The sequence below is a fragment of the Amblyomma maculatum genome, chromosome 2 (genome assembly GCF_055883805.1).
Source record: "Amblyomma maculatum isolate TAMU_Amacu chromosome 2, ASM5588380v1, whole genome shotgun sequence".
Classification (NCBI taxonomy): domain Eukaryota; kingdom Metazoa; phylum Arthropoda; class Arachnida; order Ixodida; family Ixodidae; genus Amblyomma; species Amblyomma maculatum.
Window position 1 is genome coordinate 158,416,651 of NC_139345.1, and position 24,654 is coordinate 158,441,304.

A 24,654-nucleotide genomic window follows, 5' to 3' on the forward strand; every position below is an offset into this window, starting at 1 on the left:
TGTGAGTTGAGCTAGATGGTGCATCATTTTTTAAAAATACACGGCGCAACAAACATAGGACAAGCGAGTAGACGGGAACAGCGCTGAACACTTCCTCTGCTTTCTCGAGTGATGCACACGCTTTACAGCGCAGAGGTGGGCAATCTCATGAGGTTTCGACCTCATGAGGTGACCTCGACTTCAAAATGACCTTAAACTCACTGAATGAGGTGAGGTCGTCTCAGACTTGTCGGCGAAATAGTATCCAGTATTCTGTTCGGACGTACGAGTATTTATATAGTTTCTTTTTTTGGACGCGGGTGGGAGTTGGACCTTTTGCTCCGGCGCAATTTGACGGGCGAGCCAATGTTCGCGACAGCAAAGTGATTCACATTTAACCCTCTTTCCCAGCTGTTTCGACCCCTGTATGTTTTTAATGAAGGCGTGGTGTTCGAAGAAGCAATTTTGCCTATTCTTGTAATACGCCACGGGATCACAGAGCTGTCAACAAACACCTAGGACACTAAAGTGATCTTCACCGCCGCTTGAAGAGAAGGGGATTGGCGATTGGGACCCCATAACATCAATAGCATTCCTCTTCGAAATTTTCTGAAGGTATTCCTATTTTTTTCCTAATTTAATGTATTCGGTCGCAAGATAATGTACGGTTAATGATAAAAAAGCTTGCCAACCATGATATATTTTTTTTTCGAATTAAGAAAAAGAGCATCGTCATTGTCGTCATCATCACTAGGGTCAACAGTATTTTTATTTTCAGTGCACGGTAAGAACTGGCTTGTTTTATTCCTAATACGAATCTTATACACGTATGTCGGATAGGATAAACTCTGTATTGCATTATGGACCTATGCATAGTAATGTGGCACACAACGTAACCGACAAAAAAAAAAAAAAAAGCGGGGGGGGGGGGGGGGGGTAGGCGAGGAGGGGGAGAGAATAGCCACTTTAGTGCAGAGTTGGACATGTCTCCGGAGTTTTTCTGCTTTTATCTGAGATATTAATTGTTGTATCAAATTAGGAGTAAAATCCAGCCTACATATGACAAAATTCTCGCTTGCCTATATATCCTAGAATTACCGAGAAATGTGTATTTGCTTTAATTTACGGTTTAATTTATTGATTCATACTTTTTTTTTTTTTGAGGTCGAGCGCCCGACCTCAACCTCACATTTTGAGTTTGAGGTGAGGTTGAGGGAGGTCGCCAATGGTCACTTGAAAAGTGAGGTGAGGTCGCCTGGGAGACCTCAACCTCAGTTGCTGAGGTTGAGGTTGAGTGAGGTGGCCAAATATTTTTTGAGTTTGAGGTGAGGTTGAGGGTTTGAGGTCAAATGCCCACCTCTGTTACAGCGTGAGCATGTTTTGCAGCTAAGAAAACGCGCACGAGCCATAAGTTTTCCATCGGCATCTTACAAGTTGTTTGCAGCACTGCGAAAGGCTGGGTTCCGATCAGTATCATGCGCACGACAATAGGTAATTAGGCTCTGGGCCTCTCGGCAACCCGAGTTGGTGGGCGTCACAGTAGGAGCAAATTACTGACTATAGGGTGCATGATATGCTGAATGGGCCAGGGTGGTTCTCCTGCGTCTTTGGCAGGGCTGCAAACATAATTGTGAGGCGAACTATAGTGTCATTAGCACCAAAAACATCGGCGGTCGGAAATGTTGCTCATCTCTTCCTAAACTCAGCGCACGTCGGCACTCGCAAGCATATGAAAAAAAAAAAAGAATATTAAAAACTACAAGTCCCGACTGCGATGGTCAGCTAGAAAAAAAAGAAAAAAGCCCCGATGATGTCGTCGGGGAGAGAGCGCGCTGATAGAGGTATAGCACTAATTGTCGGTTGCGAGCCGTCGCCTGGACAACTTTTAAAAAATTATTTCTAAATTATAGGCTATTTTACTCTCATGCTCAAAAAGACCACCTCTACGGATTTCTTGCATTACTGCACCGCAAGAACCGTTTCAGGGGCCCTATGTTCTCAGCAAAACCAGTCATGGTTTCTCTCACTGCGCATTCCAGAAACCAAGTGTGGCCATTTTTTCCCATTTTGCCTCTGTGTGATGAGTAAAATTAGTCAAAATTTTTTATCTTACCAGCTGCGCTCAGAAAGCGTAGCGTGCTCGCTGCATGCATACGCCATTTGCTTAGTTGGCGCAGGTGCCGTAACTAGTCAAAACTAAGGCCATTTGCTGCAGCACCGTCAGTATATCGACCTACCGCAGAAAACTGGGCCACCGAAGCCACGCACGCTCAGACTACGACTGAAAGTATAGTGTTTGAAAGCGACGCAGTCACTGCGCGTGAGTGTGGTTCCATAGGCTTATTTGTATTTCGCGGGTGTTGTTGAGGCTGGAGAAAAATAGCAGTTATATTTATTTGATCGCAAATAACAGAATAGGGGTTTCTGAAGGTAATTTCCTACTTTAAGAAACATATTAATACTGTCTAAAAGAATAAAGATTACTTTCGACATCGCAAAAGCAGGTAATGAAAAAGAAAAGAACAATTTACTTGTTATTGTGATCTTTAGATATATTTATTTAACTTAGTGTTGCGATAATGAAGGACAAATTCTTTAAGATTGCTTTTAAGACCTCTAGTTTCGAACATAAGACGCGCGACTGCTCTAGCGCTTTCCTTAAAAACTGTGCAGGCAACCCCATTAACGCCATTGGGCGGCTGGCAACACGGGTAGTGTTCCATGGCGGCGAATCTGGCGCTTGTTTGTCAAGTTACATGTGCGACGTTGTCCGCATAGTGGGCCGGTCATTCTTCTTACCTATGCGTCGTTGAATAGTACACGCTTACTTGGGGCATTAGGCACTTGGCAGTGACTTCCTGCTGATGCTTCAGTGTGCGCCGCAATGTGAAAATCATCTTGGAGCCACAGGCAACGTACCGCTAACACAGGTTCCGAGGTAGGTCTTGCTCAGAGTTATGTTTTGGGCCTCTGCATGTCGGTACAGGCTCTTGGCGATAGCTGCACTCTGTCACCTTTGTTGAACATCTTCTAGAGGGTTAACATGGTCATATTGGCGGTTGCGTTTTATTTTTTTTTTAATTGGCGCTGCCTATTTTTTGAGAGCCGCGCTCGCGTGAATGCCCCTCCTACTATTCAATGGAAATTCACGTGATGTCCGTGCATGTATTCCGTGCCCGTGTTGAATTTTGTTTTAATTGTAAATGGCTTCTTGTACCAATAAATACTGGTTTTTGAGGGAGAGGTTCTAGCTTCTTGCGCCGTTAGAGCTCTGTTCGAAAACGCGCTTGACGCTTGTGAATGCTAACCAGGCGTTAGGTATGGGTTTAGTTTAGTGGTTATCTACACGCTCTCAGGTTGTGGTTCGAGCTACCACAGGATACCTGGAATGCGTTACACATACAAGAAAAAATCCAGCTAAAGCACGTCAGCATTTTCTCTAGTTATGCGACGTTTGCAGTTTGCATCATAGGTCTTTCTCGGTCGTCAACGCGAGGAGGTGGTGCCTTTCGGATACTTGTGGATTAAACGGTGTCTAGGAGGAATCAGCTATACTACGTAACGAAATGGCACTCTTCTGGTATACCCTAACCCACAGGGTTTGATAGTTCTTTGACAGTGCTGTTTTTGCTTGACAGACTGATTCAAAGAGTCACATGTGTGGAGCTATGCGATTAGACTGCTTTAGATCAGAAGACAAACCTCTATATGAGGAATTTACACGAAACAGTGACAAATAAATGAAAAAAAATATATATATATATTTGCAGTATTCTAGTGTGAACACGCCCCATTTCACCCAGTGTTGCTCCTAGCAGGATTGGCACAGTCCCTTGAAATCCTGGAATCGTGGAATGTCCTTAATTTTCAGAAACTATTTCAAGTGCTTTTGAGCAATTTTTTAATGTGCAAATAATTGAATGCTCTTTTCCCAAATTAATGAATATCCTGCTATCATGCTGACAAGTGCAGTTAAAATAATTTAACACTTAATTTTTTTTCAGTGGTTGTTGGAGTCTTCAAACTCTATGCAACTATGGACACAGCTGCTGCTGCACCTATATGTCAGTGTTACTAGATCCTTTCCAGTTGTCAAACTTTCTTCGCGATGGCCGTAGATGCGTGTTCCCTTTATTTTGGCTCACCAGATGGCGCGGCAGCGACAGTTAGCCTAGAGTTACTATATATGCTCTGCCAGAGTTGCGTGTTCCATTTCTTTCACTGCCAAGCAACCTTGTACCACCGTTAAGCCAACCCGGCTGGCACTCCCGATACATTGCATCATCCACCGTGGAGATGGCTTGGTGTGTGAGCTGTAGCAACGGTGACTTATTTTTATTGGGACAGCCAGAGTAATCGCTTCTCGACTGCCTTTCCAGTCTTGCTGCTCAACTCCTTCAAATATGGCGTATGGCTTCACTGCACAACTCTGTTGCTTATGCGGCACCTTTGCGCAACTCTCTGCAAAGCCTATATAGTAACTTTAGGTTAGCCCGGCACCCTGAGCAGCGCATCACGAAGCCATTGAAAAAGATGTAGTGCCAAAATGGACGACACTCGGAAAGACTCGAACAGGACAGGCTCAACTTGCAACTGTTTATTCACCGCAGAAGAAAGTGAATATAAGGCATAGAAAACTAGATAGAAGCAATCAATATATCATGCACGCGAGGGGTACATAATCAAAACCGCATGGAAAACCTAGGCACGCACGTGTCTATCTAGAAATGCCCTTTCATTACCATACATTGCAATAGATGTTGTGCTTACACAATCACTACTTATTTCATTGATATAGAATGCCTCCAGCAGTTCCCAAGTTATCTTATCCTTACTCCTGTTTAAGATTTTTGTCTCCTTCAGCCTTGCTTTCCACCAGTTCGTGTCTTTTCCCACACAGGCTTTACAGTGGTGCGGTAAATGAGATTCGCGTGCGTGCCTAGATTTTCCGTTCTGATTATGTACCGCTTGCGTGCATGATATTGATTCCTTCTATCTGGTTTTCTGTGCCTTATATTTGCTTCCTTCTGCGGTGAATAAACAGTTGAAAGTTGCGCCCGTCCTGTTTGTCCCTTTCTGAGTGTCGGCGCTACAAAAAAAAAAAAATTGCAAAGGAGCATGCACCAACTAGCTTCCCAGCAAGTATTAGTGAGCAGCACGAAGCACTGATGGCTCGCCTAGCAAATCATGTAGTTTGCGTTAAAATTGTAACATGAATTGCGCTGCGCATATTTTTGCCACTCATTAAGGCTCTATTCAGACATTGGGGAGAGTCTATAACTGAGTGGAATGAACTCGAGAAAACACAAGTGGCAAAACTGCTTGGAACAGTCTTTCACTGCTGCTCTTTGCTGTAAATGAAAATAACCAAAACAAAGAAACTGCTTCTCTCAGTGACGTAAGCACATTTGTTTCAAGGCACAAAGGACGCACAAACATGCTTCAGTTGGTCAACAATGCTTCACGACAGACAAGCTTTCTTGCTCGCGATGGCGATATTCTCATGGGGTTCTAGGCGACAATTCACATCCTTCACTTTAAAGTGCATTCTCGTTGCAATAAAAAAATACAATAGTTGGCACGTAAACGTTGGCTTGTGCTGATCGCAGCCCAGCTGCTTTAGATTACTGTCATCCAGCTCGTCCTGGACCTTCCAAAATAGGTCTCCACAGAACGTCAAGTGAAATGGACTTATTCACAACTCTCATAAAGAGCAGCATTATCTTGCTGGGGTGGCTCAGGCTTCATTCTTTAAAGCTCCGATACGTGGTTAAATATGAATCGCACCCTACTACTGAGCTGCTGAACTTATGTCCTACAGACACAACTGGCACTCTACGTGCTTGCAGACTTTATATGTAAGTTTTATACTACACTGTTATCTACAGAACCTCTGTAGCAGCAGTGTTTATCAATTGTTTGTTGAGGAGTGAACAATGGAAACGAAGTAATTCTTAACAGCCTAGACTCAATTTCATTTTGCAAGCTAGCTCTGTGTGAGTGATATGCCTTTCCAGTGGTCTTCAATGTTTCTTCTACATCTACAAGTACAGCATTTGGCTCCCCTTGAACACTTCCACTCAGTGCTGTCTTGATGGGCGTGTACAAGCTCAGCAGGCAAAATATCTGAAATTCACGACAGTAGGATGGGATTCATCACCCCCAAATGAACCTGCGAGGCCAAAATGCCGCTGATAAAGAAAACAAGCATTATATAGGAAAAGTGCACATCTGTAATTTTAACTGAAAACTGAAACAAAGCCATTCTGTTACCTCCAGCAGGTCTTGGTTTTAGCTTGGCAGTCACGAGGACAAAGAAGGCACACAAACGACAGGCGCTAGACCTGTCGTTTGTGTGCCTTCTTTATGTAAGATGCTCCCTTGTCGAAGAGGTAACTTATAATGTCTAGTGTTGGCGACAGTGTGACACGTAGGAACTCCGTTGTCATTTGCGAGGCAAATAGCTTCATGCCCTTTTGGTCTGCATTTTTTTTGGTCACGTTCAAGAGCTGCAGGAACTGCTTGATGATGTGAAAAAAATATTGCGTAAATAAAAAATTACAGTGAAGTCAAGTGATAGAATGTAAACCAGCGAGCGTTATATTAGGGAAGATCAGGTAAGATGCTTGCCTTTATCTGTTTAGAATGGCGCCTGATCCTCTGGATGGAAACTTGATGTTGAGTGCATCAAATACATCATTGACCATCCTTGTGAAGATTTCTCTGCCTTCTGAGTCTTTCAAGGCAGCTACTTTTGCTTCCCTGTTCATGCCTACCCAATTGATGTTCCATGGCTAAAGAGCTGTAGAAGAAAAAAAAAATTCAATTTTCTAATGCCAGTACAGAAAAGAACAGCACGCTCTGCAAAAAGCATGATTTACCTGTGTGGCAAGTCCGACTCTTGTCCAAAAAAAGCTTGTGCAAGGTGTGGCATTGAGCACATGTAGCCATATAGCTCAATACAGTGAATGTGTTGCACCTCCATGTTTTGCCTTCCTTCCTTGCTACCACTGACAATGATGTTTTTAAGTACTTAAGGGCATCCCTGACCAAGCTTCAGCTTTTCCATGTACTGGATCAAGCATTTCAAGCCATCAGATGACTTCAAATCAATGCTTTGCTTCCCGGCGTAGACATTGCGCTGCACAAACCAACCACTCACACAGACGATTGAATTCAAGTCCTCTGACAGTGCCACAGATGTCGTTACATGTGTTTTCTTTACATTGAGCTTGTATAACATTGCCATTCCTTCAAGAGTGTTAAGAGGCCACCCTTGAATTTTCTGTCCCCTTTTTTTCCAAGCGAGGTAGCATGGGAAAGATTCGCTGTTTTTTAGTGGCACGCTGATTCTTGTTGAGAAGTTGTTTTCATCAGAGCTATGACCGATTGCTGCGGTCACATGCTCGCCTTGTTCTTTTTGGCGCTTGATGGAAATGACCTTTGAAGGTCACAGATGGAACAAGAGCTCGAAAGCTTTTTGTCCTGCCTTGGTGTTGCGTGCTCCCATAGCTGAAGGACAACTCAGAGGGCTATGGAACGAAAAAATGGTAGGGGTAACATTAAGAGATAGGAAGCATGCACAGTGGGTCAGAGAAATAACTCAAGTTACTGAAATTCTAGTGTAAATTAAGAAGAAATGGGCATGGGCAGGACATGTAGTGCAAAGAGAGAATAACTGATGGTCGCTTAGGGTAACAAACTGGATTCCAAGGGAAGGAAGACGTAGCAGGGGGTGGCAGAAAGTTAGGCGGGTGGATGAGATTAAGAAGTTCGCAGGGGTCAAGTGGATGCAGCTAGCACAGAACCGGATTAGTTGGAGAATTATGGGAGAGGCCTTCGCCCTGCAGTTGTTATAGTCAGGCTGATGATGATAGCTGAAGACGTTCTGCGTCATGGGGCAGCATAAAAAAATCTTTTATCCATCAGATTGCACAGAATTGGGACCGCTTTTACAACCTGGCACAAAAAACTGTGGCCCATGGTTCACTGGCAACTGCAGACAACTGCAGATGCAAGTGCAAACGTTTCCACACGTGCATGCTGCCGCCGGACAAGCCCGGCACCTGCTACGCACCACAACATGTTGTCCACTACGTTCGCCAGGCAAACTGCATTCGTGTGCATCCCCACGCGGATCGCAATGAAGAAGCGTCAGGCGGCACTGCGGAGTTCGAGAACTGGAAAGGATCATGTAACGTTCACCTATGTGGCATGCAGTGGCAATATTGAGCACGACACTAATCAAGCTGCACATATTTTCTTAAAGCTATAATCCAGAGCACTAAGGTAGTTTAAAATAAAATAAAATAAAATGAAATGAGCTATATAAAGCTAGTGATATCTATCGCAGGCTTTGTCAGATCGTAGCGCTGCTACAAGTACAGCGGCAGCAACGGTTGTTTGACGTCTTTGTTTTAAAATGTATTTGAAAAGTGTATCAAGAAAGTATAAACAGTAAAAGTAGCTGTAATATATCACGAGAGAAAGGTAGGCTGCTTTGAACAAAAATAACCTTCTTTATGACGTTGTGACATAGTCATGAATGTAGTAAGTTCACTGCAGATGCTCCAGGTAGCTGCCATGTTAGGCCCAACGAAAGGAGATACCATGGTGCTACCATCCGCTCAGACCCGATTTTCTTGACCGATTTAAATATGAGTTCCTTGTTAAACTACATGTTCTCGTTACTGCCACCAAGTCGTGATGTCTACCAGAATGTGCTAATATTTTTACATCCTGCTCCAACAGTAGACAGTCTCTTTGAGCATTAACCAACCAAGATGCCATCACACTTACCAATAATGGGCAAAAGCACCTTGCAGATGCAGAGTAGGGGAGTAGCTGACTTTCTTGCAGGGGTGGAAGCGCTGCTCCATTTGGTCCATTGTGCTCCAAACTGCCCTTCCTGCTCCATCCTGCTCCAAAGCACAATATTGCTCCAAAACTGCTCCAAATCATCTGCCTAAGAGTATTGACATCAAATTTAGCAGAACAAGCGCTGTTGCAACACAGTGGGCAATTGTATTGCCTACAAAAATGTAATCTTATTTAATTTATTTAGGCAACTTTGAGAAGTACAGTAAGGCGGTTGCATGTCGTGAGTTGTGCGTACTGGCTATAGGAGCCGCCATACTCAAAGCAGTGGTAGCACACCAGTGGTATAGGTATAACTAGGGGTTGGACTTTTCGGTTTAAGCCGAAAAGCACCGATAAAGGCACTTTGCGATGAAAGCATTTTAAAAGTTTCGGTTAAACCGAAAAGAGTCAGTACCTTTTCATGCACATCTCAAACTCTCGATGACGGGAGAAAATTACAGCAGTGTTCAAACCAGGGGCATGATGTGAGAAAGTGGGATCGTTGGTTTAAGCACAGCAATTGAGGATTTCGAGGCATTGTTCATGGTCTCACGAATAGGGAAAAAATGACATCCGTGCTTCCCGACCCTCATGGACATGGTAAGCGTTCAAGAAGGGTCGCCTGCGGCAAGGCAGGCACTTTGAGGGGTGTAGGACAGACCAGAGAATTTGCAGCGCAAGTGTATCCAGGAAATCGCAGAGATCAAAGCCCGCCAGTTTCTTGCCACGTGACACCTCTCAGACACAGGCCGAGAGAAGCGAGTTTGTTTTTTTAGTGATCTGGGTTATGCAAAAATTTGATCGTAATAAATAATGTTTCAGTTACTCCTTTGTCAAACGTGTGAATTTATCTATTACATATGCATTTTGTCTTAGCGCTAATTTTAAAGACTAACTGTACGTTACATAAAATGCATAAAACAACATGCAAGAAAAAAAAGCCAAAATGTACACTATGTCACTTTTAACTGTACATGAATGCATTATCTCACCGAAAAAACCAGATATTTCTTGAGCAGAAAATAATATTAACTGAAAAACACCGGAAGTTGTGTTTCCAAATAAATACCGAAAAAAGTAGGGGGGGGGGGGGGGGGGGGGAGGAATGTCCATTTTCACATATCTGTGCAAGCTGTAGGGACTAGTGTTTCCCTTCTTCTGGGAGAGTGAAGACACTGTCTTTGGGTCAGTAAAAAAAAAGAAACCTGGAATGCTGCTGCTCCAGTATAGAAGCACTGCTTTTCATCGTTATGGCTAAAGGATTTTGGTTGCTAATTTCTAGAATAGACCAGTTTCACCACACTCTAAGTGCTAGTGCAAGCTTGTGTGGTGGCCATGGTGCCTCTTGTCTTTTCTGCTTTTATTGCTCCTTCTAGACTTGACGCAGCCCTTAGGCACCTAACACATACTCGATGTGGCATGTTAAATGGGTAGCATTTTGTAAGGCTGCAAGGGGCTACAGCTACTAGGCTACAGCTACTAAGCCTTTGTAGCAGTGGCAACACTGTGAAGCTTTTAGCAAAATTGTGTTCATCAGGATGAGTGTAAGGACGAACATGCAGCGCGCGGAAGACTGCCCCAGTACCGATATATTACATAAGCTGTTGCCTGAGCACCCAACAGTTTGATCTCTTGCATAGTCGTAGTTTATTAAAAATGTGCATTATTTACACCTTGTGACGCATTCTTGAGGAGTAGCAGAAACATGCTTTTGTGAGGAATATTCGGGCTTGTGAATTTATAACACAAAATCAGTGGTACTGAGTTCATTCGTGTTTTGCCCACAGGCAACATGGCAGTCAGTATGCATATGCCAATTTTTCTGTTTGGCAGTTGAATGCCTGTGGTCACTAATGAAGCTTTTTTGCGCCCACTTTTTACTGACTTGCCGTGTGCTTTGATGCAGGCTGGGCCTCGCCTTTGTCGGTCGAGATGACTTTGACACTAGACCCGCTCACACAGATCAACACTTATCGGTCCTTTGTGTCCATGCTGGAGGATCCAGCTGCAAGTGAGTGGATGACATACAATGTTTCCTTTTCCTCTTGAAGTTCGCTGTGCTTGCACCTTGATTAAGTAATTTTGCCTTGGTGCTTTTCTTATTCAACCCTTGTTAGAGGAAAACATACTTGGGGTTCTTGGCAGAAAGTGTAGTTCAGATTAAAAAAAAAAAATGTGCCTCACATGACCTCAAAGTATTTGACGCTTTATGTAGTCCATGGGCTCTTTTTTTTTTTTTTATATATGGGTCGCAAGCATTCGAAAGACGAAAATTGCTAGGATTTTGTGTCTACACCTTTAACACTCCAGATTTGAGCTTGCCAGAGGCTGCTGTGTAGGGTAATTATGTGATCATATGTATCTCTAATGCCTCAGATGTTTCAAAATGCTTCTCTAATTCGTCGTTTCGTCGTTGAAAGGGGTAGCGTTGTGCCTTTTCTTGCGTGCTCTTTATTCAGAGGGTGCCTTGATATTTGAGCAGCTGTGCTGGAATCTGTCTCAGGACTGCTGCTGCCTTGCTCACTTTGTGTCTGCTTTCAAGCAAATCTTTGTGGCCTCCTTTTTGTGTATGCTTGTTTGACTATACTCGAGTTAGTGTAGGTTATCCTCTCATGGAAACCAACTTGCTTTGTTATTTTCTGTTTCCTTTGTTTCAGAGGATGAAAGTAAGCTCAAGGCAGTTCAGGAGCTAAGTGAGGAACTAGAGGTGAGTTCGATCGCTGTCTGCATAGGGGCTGTTTTCATGCTGAGCAAAAGTTGTGAGGTACTTGTTGGAGTAAATAGTGTGCTATTCAAAGTGCCTTGCCCCATCACATCTCTCATGGAGCTGCCTTGAGGGGATCAATCTGGTGTAGCTGTGTAGTATCTCTCATTGGGCAGGTGTTTCAGAGCCACAGGTTGCCGAGTTGTGGTTGGCAATGTGTGCCATGTAGGCTCACAGATGAAAGGGTAAACAAACTGCCTGGCTGCGATGTCCCACCAAAAACAAAGCTGGGTTGTTGCAGGGCTGAAATCTGGGTCCCCCATTAAATGCATGTCAGTGGAGCCATGCATCACATCTTTGTCCTTGGTGGCATATAAAATTGTGAAGTGTAATAGGCATACAGGCATCAAAAATTACTGTAGTGCACAGAAAAAGAAAAGCATTAAGACAGTGCTTTTTGCAGGGCTTGTGGTTTGGACAGTGTGTGCTACTAGTGAATAAGACAGCAGCTGCTTGCCTTTGAGGTTTATCCATTACTGCAGTTAGACTGTTAAAGGGTGCTGCACAAGTTGGCTGGAGTGGGACGCCTGTACTACAAACAATGGAAATGCTGTAGTTGTGTGATGGATGAGCAGGTGGATGTGTGCTACGAACCAAAAGTGGCAGGCATTTTACCCGTACAACCTTGTGCTACTCACTGAAATGCAGCCCATCCATTAAGTGTGATTGTGTAAACCATGTCGCAGACCATCGTCACCTCAGTGCACTACCCCACTTTCCTGGACCATGCGATGCGGGTGTTCCTACGCATCCTCCAGGAGGGCAAGCCACAGTTCATTGCCGAGCACAACATGCAGGTGAGGGCCGCCACTTCATCATCGGGGATGGCTTTTCATTTGGCCGACTGTCGACTGCTTAGAGTGCGCCAATTACATGTGCTGTTTAAAGAGAAAATTGGGGTATCTCTATTCAAATACAATGAAACTTCATTGATGCATTATTTTTTAAATGCGGTAAAAAACAAATCCTGTTATCCGGGAAAACGTATGATCCGAACTGCCTGACTTTGAAAACATTAAAGGCTGAATGAGGTACATAGACATTTATACTGTTCACTGCATAAAAGTTTAAATTAGCGTTTATAGACATCAAGTATGTACATTTCCCTTTTTAGCTCTCGCAGAATTCAGTCTGTATTTGCATTGTCCTAAGCGCGGAAAAGATTTAGTAACAAATACTTGTCGTTGAAGGCTTATAGGCGTCGTGTTTTTGTTCATGCTGCGTCCCCAAGACCTGACCCGCTCGTATGCAAGCGAATGGTTATAGTTATCAAATGGTTCATCCCTATGTCCCTGAAGAACCGCCAACAAGCCTCTGAGTTTCTCCTCATGAAGTCATGTTTCCACTGGAACGGGTGCCTCGTATGTTGTCTCGTTGGCCTTTTCTTTTTCTTGATGCTTTGCCTTTTTGCACCTAGCCAGTGCAAGAAAGCAACTGTGGCGGGTGAGCGCCGCTGACCAGCTTCTTATGTCGCGAGCGCTCGTTAGCACATGTCAGATTGATCAAAAAACTTATTATACGGCCACAGTTCATCAAAATTTCGAGCCTAGTAATCGGGAATCCCGTTGTCTGGGAATGCATGAACCAGAAGAAACATAATGCATCTCTATGGTAGGTGCTTTACTGCCCGTGACTTTGATTGTATGAAATGGGAAATCTTGAACCGGAAATGTATCAGCAAAGCTCTTGTGCAGTAAAGTCTCATTAATTTGACCCTTGTTAGTTTGAAAATTCGGATAATTCAAACTAGTACTAGTAGTGTGGTCTGAGCTGATGCTCATGTAACTTTACGGCATCAGACGCTTATTAATTCGTACATGGACGGGCCTAGTTCCAATTTATTCGGACAGACAATTCATCGAGGTAGGATGTGTGCGGCTAGTGGTTGCTGAAATATAAAGGGATCACTGAAAGGTATAACATAAAGCAGTTGTTCGCTCCTATTTATGTTGTCCCTTTCTTGAATACAGGCATTGTTAGTATCAGTGTTATCCTTCGTTCTTGATTTGTGCGTCAATTTTCGTGCTGACGTCTTTAATAGCTACGTGTGCGCTAACCGGCTATGGTACAACCAGTTTAGGAGACGGCTTCTGCGATTTGGAAATTTGATACATTAGAGCCATACCTTGCCTTTGTGCTTAAAGAACCTTTTCTCTTGTACTTGAGTTCCTGTGCAAAATTTGGCATCTTTTGCAAGCTTTAAAATGCATTCCAATAACACTCTACATTAGGTCCATTCTTTGGGGAGACTTACTGTTCTCTTTTTGATGTTGCATGAAGTTTGGCAAAGGCAGGGGGTGTCAGCATTGCAGTTGCCTCACTCTGCGTGATGTGACTTTTTCTGCAGCAACTGCGGAAGCTGATCCTGGAGATAATCCATCGCATCCCGACCAATGACCACCTGCGGCCCTACGTCAAGCAGGTCCTCAGCCTGATGTTTGAATTGCTCAAGGTGAGCTTTATTAGATTCTTTCGGTCTGCACTCTGCCACTTGTTGTGGTCACTACTTCGATCATGCCACCTGGCACAGTCTTTGCTTCTGGGTGTTCTTGCCTGCTAGCACACAGCTCCACTGTCAGTCATTGCTGCAGCCAGGATACAGTATCTCGGCAGAACTCTTTTTTTGTTTCTTGCTGCTGGCTCCCTATTTCTATATGGCATTATAGCGCCATTATGGGAGACATGCAAATGGAAGAGTGGAGCTCGTCGTGCGAAGAGAACTGCACTCTCAAATAGGAAGGCTTTGAAATTCCCATGCATAAAGTCTTAAGTTTCTCCATCAAGAGTTTTTGGCTATATAGCAGCATACTTGGTCAGAAAAAAAGTAGACAAAAACATTTAAAACATTTAATCAGCTTTTTTAGCTAACTTTTGGCCCACCTTGTTTACGCTGTCAGAAAAAAGTTTGAACTTTATGAACTGTTGCTAAGATAAGGAGATTTCGAGATAATTGCTTGTTTTGCAGCTGGTTGGCTGCCTCTGTTCGCTGTAAAGATTCTCGGCATCATTTATGTAACCGTTTGTTTACTGCGAGTGGCGAGTACAGTGAAGGAGAGTTCGTTGAGGGTGCATATAAAAGATGCGCAACATGCCAACTAATTTTTTCTTATGTGTCTTCTTTTTGAGGGCTTGCACTGAATGGCATAAAAGAAACAGCCAGAAAAGCAGGACTTAATGTAAACAATACCACAGTGCTCATCCAAGCTCCACTGCTTTAAGTCCATGAATGCCTCCACTACTTTTATGCACAGATTTTTGAGGGCAGCATTGTTGAAAACGCAACAAATAAGGCACGGTTGGACCATACGGTTCAGGTGCAAGGTTTTTGGTCCATCTCTAAAAGACACAAACTGAAAACCGCAGACTACTCGTTATTTTTGATAATAGATAGTTTGTCGCTGATATTGTTCTGGTCATGAGTAGTACATAGTTTTCTCTAGTAGCTGATGCCAGTTGCTAGCTGGTCTAAGTGGGTCAGGTTGATCCAAACGAGGGCTCTTAGCAGAGCAAATGCTGTTGATCCGGTGTAGTGGAGGACATTGCTCATTGTGGTGTGAGCATGGGAATTTGAAACAAACCCTGCGGAGGGAGCTGCTCGTACAAGGAAATGCATGTGAACGCACATGAAAGGCTAAAGGAGGGAAGGTCGTGAAAAGTGGTCTGCTTTCCCGTTGCAGGGGGAAGGTGCTCAGCATTGGAGGTTCATTTCTTGCTTAATATTGTGTAGTGCTGAGGTGGACTGCAAGGCCTGAGTGGGGCTCAGGGTGTGATGAGAAAAATTGCTGCAGAGGAGCTCCCGTGCGTGCGCCTTGTCTCGAGGTGCCCGGTCGAGCTTTTGTGATGGTCTGTTGGCTGATAAGATCTGACCCCTGCGCTCCAGGTCATGCCTTGCTGGAATCAGAATATGAAGTGATAGCACCAAACGGCAAGGAGCTAGTGAAAGTTTACCATGAAAGGAGGCTGCCACACTAGGTGCGCTAGGGAAAAGCATCGGTACGAGGGGACGTGCAGGGAAGGCACTGTTCTGGGCTTGAGCTTTGAAGGGTACGTCTTCTCCAGGGGAGGCGGGAGTAAAACACAGGGTAGCCTAAGTTTATCATGCTAAACAGTAGTCTGCTGCTGTTTTCAGGCTGGAGAGAATGCAGGGCATACTGGTGCGTGTTGCATGCAGTACCAGCAGGCTGGATTACATCATACACACAGCATGTGTTCAAACTTCTCAGTGTGCAGTGTAATGTTAAATCGAATGCACACTGAGGACGAAAAGTTCCCCTTGATAGAAATGTCAATCATAATAATTATTCACTGTAGCTCAGCATACAAAACAGGATTGTATTTTGCTTGCATGCACTGTTAGTGTTAAATTTTTAATTTTTGTCTGCAGTATACAATACATTTCTTTTGTCCTAAGGGGACATGGCTCTTAAAGCTATTTTTCCTAATTTGATAAAACCTGGTAGTTAAATCTCATTACAAGAGACACTGTTACAAGAGACACTCGGTTATAACAGACATTTGAAAATGGTTTGGTTGGTTTTCCTATGTCTGCCATGTTAACAACATTGCATACAAGAGACGTGGTTACAAGAGATACTCGGTTACTAAGGACAACTTTTTCAGGTCCGTGGAGTGAATTCTTCACTATTTAGAAGAGACACAACCCAGGTGTGCTCATGCAATGCAGCTGAAGCGTACCAACTCGTACATGATGCACTTCAGATTCCCTTAGCTAAATTCTGCTCCATATCAGTGCCCTTTTTGTTGTGTATGTCAGGAACTGAGGAGTGCTTCCCCATGATTGGAAAGTCAAAACTGCATCGCATTACTGTTACCTACGAAGAAAATTAAAATGCATGAATGACATCAAGCATTTTTAACTCCTCACTGTTAAAATTTGATCACAAGGTGAAAGCTTAGAGTCCTGACGTTTTTCTCTTTGTGAATTATCTGAGGGTGACGAGCCTGTAAGCATCTGAGGTTGACGAGCAAGTAATAGGGCCTCAAAGGTATTAGAGCAACAGGAAGGCTTGCAAAATGAAGTGCATTATCTCCAGAATTTGGGAAGGAATACACTCTGCACTCACAAAGATACATACTAGTATGAATAACTTCTTTAAGCTTTCTTGAACAATTTCCTATTAATGCATGTGAATGCATTTATATACTGATGTGCAGTAAACTGATCAACACAGTGATTTTAGAATTTTTGTTTACAAGAGACCTTGCTTACAAGAGACATGTTTTTCGGGTTCCTTGAGTGTGTCTTGCAACGAGGTTTTACTGTATTCCGATTCAGTTTCTTGCACTGATTTCAAGTAACTATTTTCCCAATTGGCCAATTAGTTCAAGAAGATAGATAAATGAAATTGTTCATAATTTGCGGGAACAATGAAAAAATAACCGTACTAGAAAAAATCACATGGACACTTTGCTAGGTACTAGAAAGCATAACAAATAGTGCAATGTTAGGAGCACTTTATTGTTATAACAAATATTAACAATGTTATAGCAGTTCAAAGTTCATGTTTCCAAATGTGGGTGTCCTCCTGTCTGATTTAGAGCAAAAATTGAAAATTTGAGCTGCTATAATATCGCTAATATTTGTTGTATCAAAAAAGTGCTCCCAACGTTGTATTCATTACGATTTCTAGTACTTAGCAAGTATGGTTATTTTTTTCATTGTTTTGACAAATTATGAACATTGAACTCATTGGCCAATTGGAAAAATATATACATATTTGCAATCAGTGCAAGAAACTGAATCAAAATACCAGGTTTTATAAAATTTGCTAAAAAATTGGAACAGTAACTTAAACCCATGTCCCCTCCCCCTTTTCTGTAAGGCTAATTGGACCTATATAGCCAGTTGTCTTCTACAGCCAATGTCTGTTAAAAAAGAGGTCCAAGAGGTCCAAGTAATGAGTCATAGCGCGGCCAACCGTTTGGGTGAATGGTGTCTCTTATACCCGACTGTCTGTTACATCAATGTCTTACAATGGGGTTCAGCTGCAATTTGATTTGTATTCATTTTCGGAAAACTGATATTTGAAATTTTCGAACATTCGAAAATGCCCGAATACACCCAAAATTTTCAAATTGACCCCAGTTTCACTGCATTGCGCGCTTCACTGCAATACTTGACTGTTTTGACTATGCAGTGAAGCATCCTCAAACCACAAAAGGGGAGCTCCACTCTTGTGAATAAGATTCTAACGTTTCTGTCATGTTTGTAGGCTAAATGTATGCCGCTCTACATCTTTATCCTAGTAGTTTTGTAAAATTTTCACACCTCCACTGGAGGCTTGTTAGCAGTGAAACTTTGCTTTAGAAAGCTTGAGTGTTTTCTCCCTCGTCTCATACCAAGTTCGACAATGAGACTTGTCTGGTTCGCCATGCAGATGTGAAACCAAAATAGTCTGTGACAAGATCGAGGAAACAAAAGGACACCAAGTTGTGATGCTTTCTCCTAGGGATGCTAGTGGTGCCACCATTGTCTTTTAGTGGAAGCTTGGGGTTGGTGGGTTTTGCTACCTTGATCTCGTCGGACGATTCTGGTTGCGCATCATTCATAGCCTAACCATGAAAGTGTCACTGTCAAACTTGGCACAAAACAAAAAAGCGAAAGAGGGGGGGGGGGGGAGAAAGGGGAAATCAATATGCAAGTTTTTGCGTGGTTTTCCTGTATGTGAGCCAGCAGTTGAGGCGCGGGAGCATTTTTCAAAGTTACCACTTTAAAGATGCAGACACTATGTGTAGCTGATTGAAGGCCACTCTGTCCTTAAGCATGCAAAACTATGTGTATATTCTGTCTCTGGCTTTTCACTAGTATTTCTTAAGAGTTTCACTATTTCACTAGTTTCACTTGAGTTTTTCAATATTTCTTGCATAAAAGCTTTTTGATCTCACTTGGAGTACTGCCTGCAGAGCTTTCATTCACAATTGCTTTCATTATCATAGAACTGTGTGCAGAATAGGTCATGCATGTTGAGTTGCAGCTGATCAGCATTTTTACATGCGTGTATGCTTGCGTGTGTGTTTGTGCATGTGTGGGGGGATATGCACTGGTGCAAAGAAATGAAAGAGGTGAACGACATCGGCTTCGGGATTCAACGCTGCAACCTTTTTATTCTGATGCCTGCTTGACTCTGTGGCTGCTTTCCTACCTGATTGACAGGTTGCCTCATTATATATGCTACTGATTGACTGTGCCCAGTATAAGAAGGGAAGTGGTGTGCTGGCCTACTGTGCGGGGTGCAGGTCACATGGGATGGCAGTTTCGGACTCCGGAATTTCAGGGAGCATTGTATGTGCAGGTGGAGAATGAAGAGAATGTCCTGGTGTGCCTTCGGATCATCATTGAGCTGCACAAGCAGTTCCGGCCACAGTTCAACCCGGAGGTGAGCGCCATGCCTTGTGCAGCGTGCGACTCTGATTTTGGGCCCAATAGCATTCCATGGACGACTTGAGTCGGGGCCAGACCTGAGGGGGTCAGTTCTTCTGGTCAACATAAAGTGAAGTGCTGTAGCCAGAATGTTCTGTTAGTGACATCCTCTGTTTTATTGTCGGAGCCGGAACACGTGGAGGGAGCGTATCCGATTTCTCGCCGCATGCTTCCTGTCATGTCCTTGCAACGTTTCAGTGGTGATGTGTAACTAGCCCTTCTTAGAGACGTTTCTTGGAGACACAACTCGTAGCCATGGCGTCAAGAGTGAGCACTGGCACTTTCTTTATACCTTGTTATACGTGTTCTTTTCATTTATGTCCCTTTCAAGCGAGAGGTATTTGTACATTGCAGTTGATTGTTTTGCTTTCCTGAAATATTTTTTCTTTCCTGCATATCTTTCAGGTACATGAAGGGGTAAGGAATCACAGCTGCTCCTCAAAGGGAACAGCTTTTTATTTTTCAAAGTCATGATGCTTGTTGTGTGTCGGTGTGTTCTTGGCACAGAGGCATTGAAGTATGCACAGCCCGTCAGGTTGGCTCATTGCACCCGTGGGGCTGCCACATTCTTTTAGTGTGCATAGCAGGGGCTTAGGTTTGCATCCTGCTGTCAATTCCTGCAGGTGTAATTGTTTTAGGTGACCTAGTTCTTGGAGAATGCCCAGAGGGTATCGTGCATGCTTCAGTGCTCACAAACCTGTGCGGTACTATAATGCTTTTTTCAGCAGTGTACTTTGTGCTTCACAAGGTCAATCTGCGGCTTTTCTGGACTAAGGTAGGAGCATGGCGTATTTCTGTTTGTTCAAGGTGTCCTTGGAAATCGTCATCAGTTTGGTATTGGACAATGGGCCTGATTTGCGAGGCACTCTGAAAGCAAAGATTGGGACTGTATTTTTGCGAGTTGCATGGCAAAGTTTCCAAGTGGGGCATGTTTTCGGAGTTTGAATTGCACTATTCTTGTTAGATTGTGCCATTATCTGCAAAGGCGCAAATTTCACCTTGGTGTAGCCATACCTATGCTGTTGTAATCAAAAACAGCTAAGGAGTGGATAGAGTGTTAGCTACACTGGCCGAGGTTGGGCAGTTTCGCGTGGCTCGTGGAGAGTCGTGCTGCGTAAGCGTGAGGAGCAGTGATGTCACATGGCAGCACCGGAGCCGCACGCTCCACCACCATCACGCTCGTGCCTCACCGGTCTGTGCATTCCAGAGGAGGGATGTCTTAGCTACGGCAGACGCACTGGCACCGGCGCGTGCCCAGCTGTGCGCCTCCGTTGCATAGTACCCTAACGTTACATGTATCCTGGCACAGCCGAGCTAAGCCACTGCCATTTTTTTGCATTTAGACAGGGCATAATGTGTCCAGGGCCCAGGGCGTGATGAGAAAAAATGCTGCTGAGGTGTTCCCGTGCGCGCCTTCCACATTTGGTGCCCGGTCGAACTTCTGTGACGGCCTGTCAGCTGTTAAGATCTGACTCTGGGCTCTGGAGCATGTCTTCCATTCCATTTCTTGTGTGGTAAACGTGGGAGCACTGTTGAATGTTTAACTTTCACAAGGTTGCTGTTTATACCCGTTTGAATTGGCAGCAGGATATCTATGCAGGTGGACTGTTATAACTTCATTAGTGCCTTAATTGAACGATTTCTGACATTGCACTGGGCAGCCGCTTTTGGCAGCTAGCAGTCTTTGCCAGAATTATGGTTGGCTAGTGTCCAGTGTTACGGGCACACCGAGGACAGCTCCATCTGATTACTGTTGACAGTAAAAATTGGTCCTCTGGTTTTGGAGCCGGAGCGCTAGGCTCCAAAAGATTGGCGTGGATGCATGCATTTTGCCTATGAAATTGGCCAGTGACTGCCGCATCTATAATTGGTGTTTCGTTTTTAGCTAAATAAAACCTAGTTTTTCTGAGAGAACTGTCTCTGATTAGAATGTGCAAACAGGCAAATTTGTTCTCAGATGATCCAGAGGGGTCTTTTAGTACCCATGCCACCATGTTTCTGCTGAAGAGAAATATGTGCTGCACAACAGGGTTTCCTTTTAAGGAGAAAGGTGGGGGGTTCTTTCAAAGCACAATATTTTGCGTAGGAAAATAAGCTGACTGCCATTTTTTTTTCTTCTTGGTCAAGTGAGTCATCAAAATATGAAACGATTATCCTTCCAACCAGAGCATTTGTTGAGTACTCCGTCCCTGATCTTTGTGTATCAAAACTAATGTGCAAGAGCTGTTGCAGCGACGAGCCCAGGCATAAACTATAGTGGTTCGTTTCCTGCATTTTCCCTGAATTTTTTCTGCATTTTCTCTAAATTTTTCCTGCGTTTTTCCTGCATTTTTCCTGCATTTTTCTGCATTTTTTTGCATTTTTCACGCGTACCACTTAATGACTGAAGTTAAGGCTCAACACTGCGACTATAGATCCTAATCACGCCGTCTGTCAGTGCTGAGAGGCTAGTTTAGCAGGAAGTATGTGGCAGGGCATACTGTTTTTTACCATCACAATTTAACCTGCTTTAAATTCTCAACTGGCGAAAAAATAGGGCACATATCCGCATTTTCTGGCACCAGCTCTGACTTCCTCTCACTGACTTCCTCTCAAGATTGATGTCTAGAACGTTCGATTTCATAACAGTTTTGTTAGAAACGCTGTTGAAAATTTTTACTGGGAATTTTTCGATCAATGAGTGCGCCTGTTTTTATGTAGTTCGATGCTGGAAACCATGAGCAGCGACCGCGATGCCGACTGGTGGACAACAAAAAATGACGTACCAAAAACATATATAACTTTCACTCGCCAGACACTGATCGGACATTTCTTGCACAGAGTAAAGTCCTTTTCAGTTTCACACTCAATGCTGTTACGGCACAATAACGCACGTCCTTGTCGAAACTTTCAGTGGGCACTGTCATTGCTTCATTCACGAAATCGCACACTGTGGCACCATCTAGTGGCAGAACCTGAAAGCATACCTCTCACGGTGCGAAAGCAGGGGTGGTTTTTATTTAAGGACACACTGGAGAGAGCGCAAAATATAATAAATTATGGCAAGCACTCCTAGAAGAAAAAAGAACAATGTGCAGTTACGAAAATCAGCAATATTTTGCTGACATGTAGTCACGTGGGGGGCTACGCTGAAAGTACTAGGGTTTCTCCGCTAGATAGTGCCTCGGTTGTTTTTATGCGATTTTCAATGGCAATTTAAAATTGTACAGCCTCTTTTCTTTGATATTGTAGTGCTCGATCTGTACTATATGAGGCAAGATCTTTTCATTTCCACCATAATCTCATGACATATTGTGGCCAGCGGTCTATCTCTTTAAACATTGAGACTGCTTTACTGCCGTCTCTAAACCTGTAATGCTCACGCCTCAATCTGTAACGTTTGTATAATCATTACAGTGTTGTTTTCTATTATTTATTTTGTTTCAATTTTTGCTTTTTATTGAACTTTGTTGTGTCTGTGTTATATTGTCTTCTTGTTGCCTATATTACTATGCATCATACTGTATCCCACACTGCTAGAATCCCGTATGGGATTGCAGTATTTATTTATAAAGAATTAAATAAATTTCAAGTTTAAGCTCTGCCTCACTAATTGCCCCTCCTAGAAAAAAAAACGTTAAATCCACCTGTGTTGAGGGAGCCCTGGTCGCTGGAACCGGTGTGCAGAGTGCCACAACACACGTGACAAGCTGGACTCGTCAAAAGCCAGATCCAACAGGCTGCTTATGATGAGCCTGGCTTGTCCTAGTCTGCTAGGGGATTATGGTAGGCGGAGGTTAACACTTCTTTTCCACTAAGAATTCATATTGTTGCTGCCTCAGATCCCTACTCCTAGACAGTGTCTGTTCGGAACTTGAGGTGCCGAGGCACAGCTTTCATGATAGTAATGGATGGATGTTATTCAAGTACTGCTGGCATGATGCTGGCACTTGATTTGCAGTGCTGGATTATAACAAGTGTAGCAGGAAATTTTTGTACCAATTCTCCCATAACCCAAAGCTGACCATGCTACACTGCGCTTTTTTGAAATGAAATAAATGGGCAAATTTAAGCCTCGCAAGGCACTTTGATCCCACCCTTTCTATTCTTGCTGTTCCTGCCAAGGGGCTGAGGCTCATTTTCTTGGAAAGCGTGAGCTCTCTTTTCAGTGGCATCCTTGTGCATTGCATCACCCATTCCAGATCCAGCAGTTCCTGGAGTTTGTGAAAACCATCTATAGGGAGTTGCCGAATCACCTGAATGCCATCTTTGAGCCGCGGCCGCCCCTGAAGTTCAAGGACCTCAGCGAGCTGAACCTGGACGCTGTGCTCCAGGAGACCTTCACTCTCACCAATGTGCAGCTCGAGAAAAAGGGGCCCGACGGCAGCTGTGCCTCGGTTTGTGAACTCTGCATGCAATTCCTTTGTCTCTTGCCTCTTCCTTTTTTATATACCTAGTCTGTTTTTAGGACATTGGGCTCAGCTTTTCACTTTGACGTCTTGCATTATGGCATTTAGACATCACGCGAATCATTGAAGTGTGAAATGTCATTTTGAGTAGAACTCGTAATGCCCTCTGTCAATGATAGATGTGACTAAGCCAGCTTCCAACCTGTCATGACTATTATTGTTGTGGCAGATGAACAATGCTGGCTGTTACCAGAAGTGTGTCTGAATGTGTGCCAACTCGTGCAGCGTGAGCCACTGATGTGGTGCTTGAACCATTTTTCAATCGTGAATACATCACCGCCCAGATGCGCATTACAGTTATAAATTATGGGCTGATTAAAATTCCTTGTCTAAAAATGCAGAAAATGTAGGGGTGTGCGAATAGTGGTTTTTTGATCCGAAGCGAATTCGAAGCGAATAGTGATTTTCTTCGAATAATTTCGAAGCGAATAGTTCGAATAGTACTTCTGGCACTAAAAAGAGGCTGAATCACAGTAGGCATTTCCAAAACCATTTATTTTCCCAATACACGATGCCATTACATACTGCACTGAGGCTTTATTTAAAACCACACTTCAAAATTTTAAGAAAGCACCTAAAGTGAGTGATGAACAATTTTTGCTGGCTTGGTAATAAAAAGAGATACTGCGGGCTTTCTAATAAGAAATTCGAGATAAAATTTAAAAAAAAATGAGAGTATAACAGAACTGTGCCAGTAGTACAACCAATAACTGAAACTATAATAGTAACTGCACTACACTGCAGCAAGAGCACTAAGAACAGTAAAGAAAAAAAAAAGACATTCTGCACTTCCGGTGACAGCTGCCATTTACAGCCCAGCATACTCCAATCTAAATGTTATCGTGCAGAAACACAAGCTGTTCTACATGACGGGTGAGCAGGTTCTCTCTCTGACAGCGCACAATGTTTCCTGCAGCTGAAAACAGCCTTTCGCTGGTAGTCTGTGTTGCTGGGATTGAAACATATTTGCGTGCAAGTGGTGCTATGGATGGGTACAGATGACTGCTGTTGGTTCTCCACCATGTCAAAGGGTCTTCAGACTGCAGAAGGGGGCTTTTCAAGTACTCTGCGACTTCATTCTTCACTGTATGGTGTGGTCGGCGGCTCTTATCGGAACTAAATTTGTCAAAGGCGCACCACACAGAGTCACCCGAAGTGGAAGG

At 43.6% G+C, this 24,654-nt stretch overlaps 1 protein-coding gene across 3 annotated transcripts in view; it reads left to right on the forward strand.

The window, feature by feature from the left end:
• The first annotated feature begins 2,657 nt into the window (after window positions 1-2,657).
• Window positions 2,658-24,654, forward strand: part of Nipped-A (Transcription-associated protein Nipped-A) — a 287,463-nt gene continuing 265,466 nt past the window's right edge. For all 3 annotated transcript variants that reach the window (XM_084595462.1, XM_084595463.1, XM_084595464.1), the window contains exons 1-7: window positions 2,658-2,917; window positions 10,745-10,849; window positions 11,496-11,545; window positions 12,289-12,399; window positions 13,950-14,054; window positions 18,916-18,999; window positions 23,225-23,419. In XM_084595462.1, the coding sequence (XP_084451588.1) occupies window positions 10,771-10,849; window positions 11,496-11,545; window positions 12,289-12,399; window positions 13,950-14,054; window positions 18,916-18,999; window positions 23,225-23,419 (624 nt within the window). In that variant the 5' untranslated portion in view covers window positions 2,658-2,917; window positions 10,745-10,770. The remainder of the gene's footprint in view (window positions 2,918-10,744; window positions 10,850-11,495; window positions 11,546-12,288; window positions 12,400-13,949; window positions 14,055-18,915; window positions 19,000-23,224; window positions 23,420-24,654) is intronic.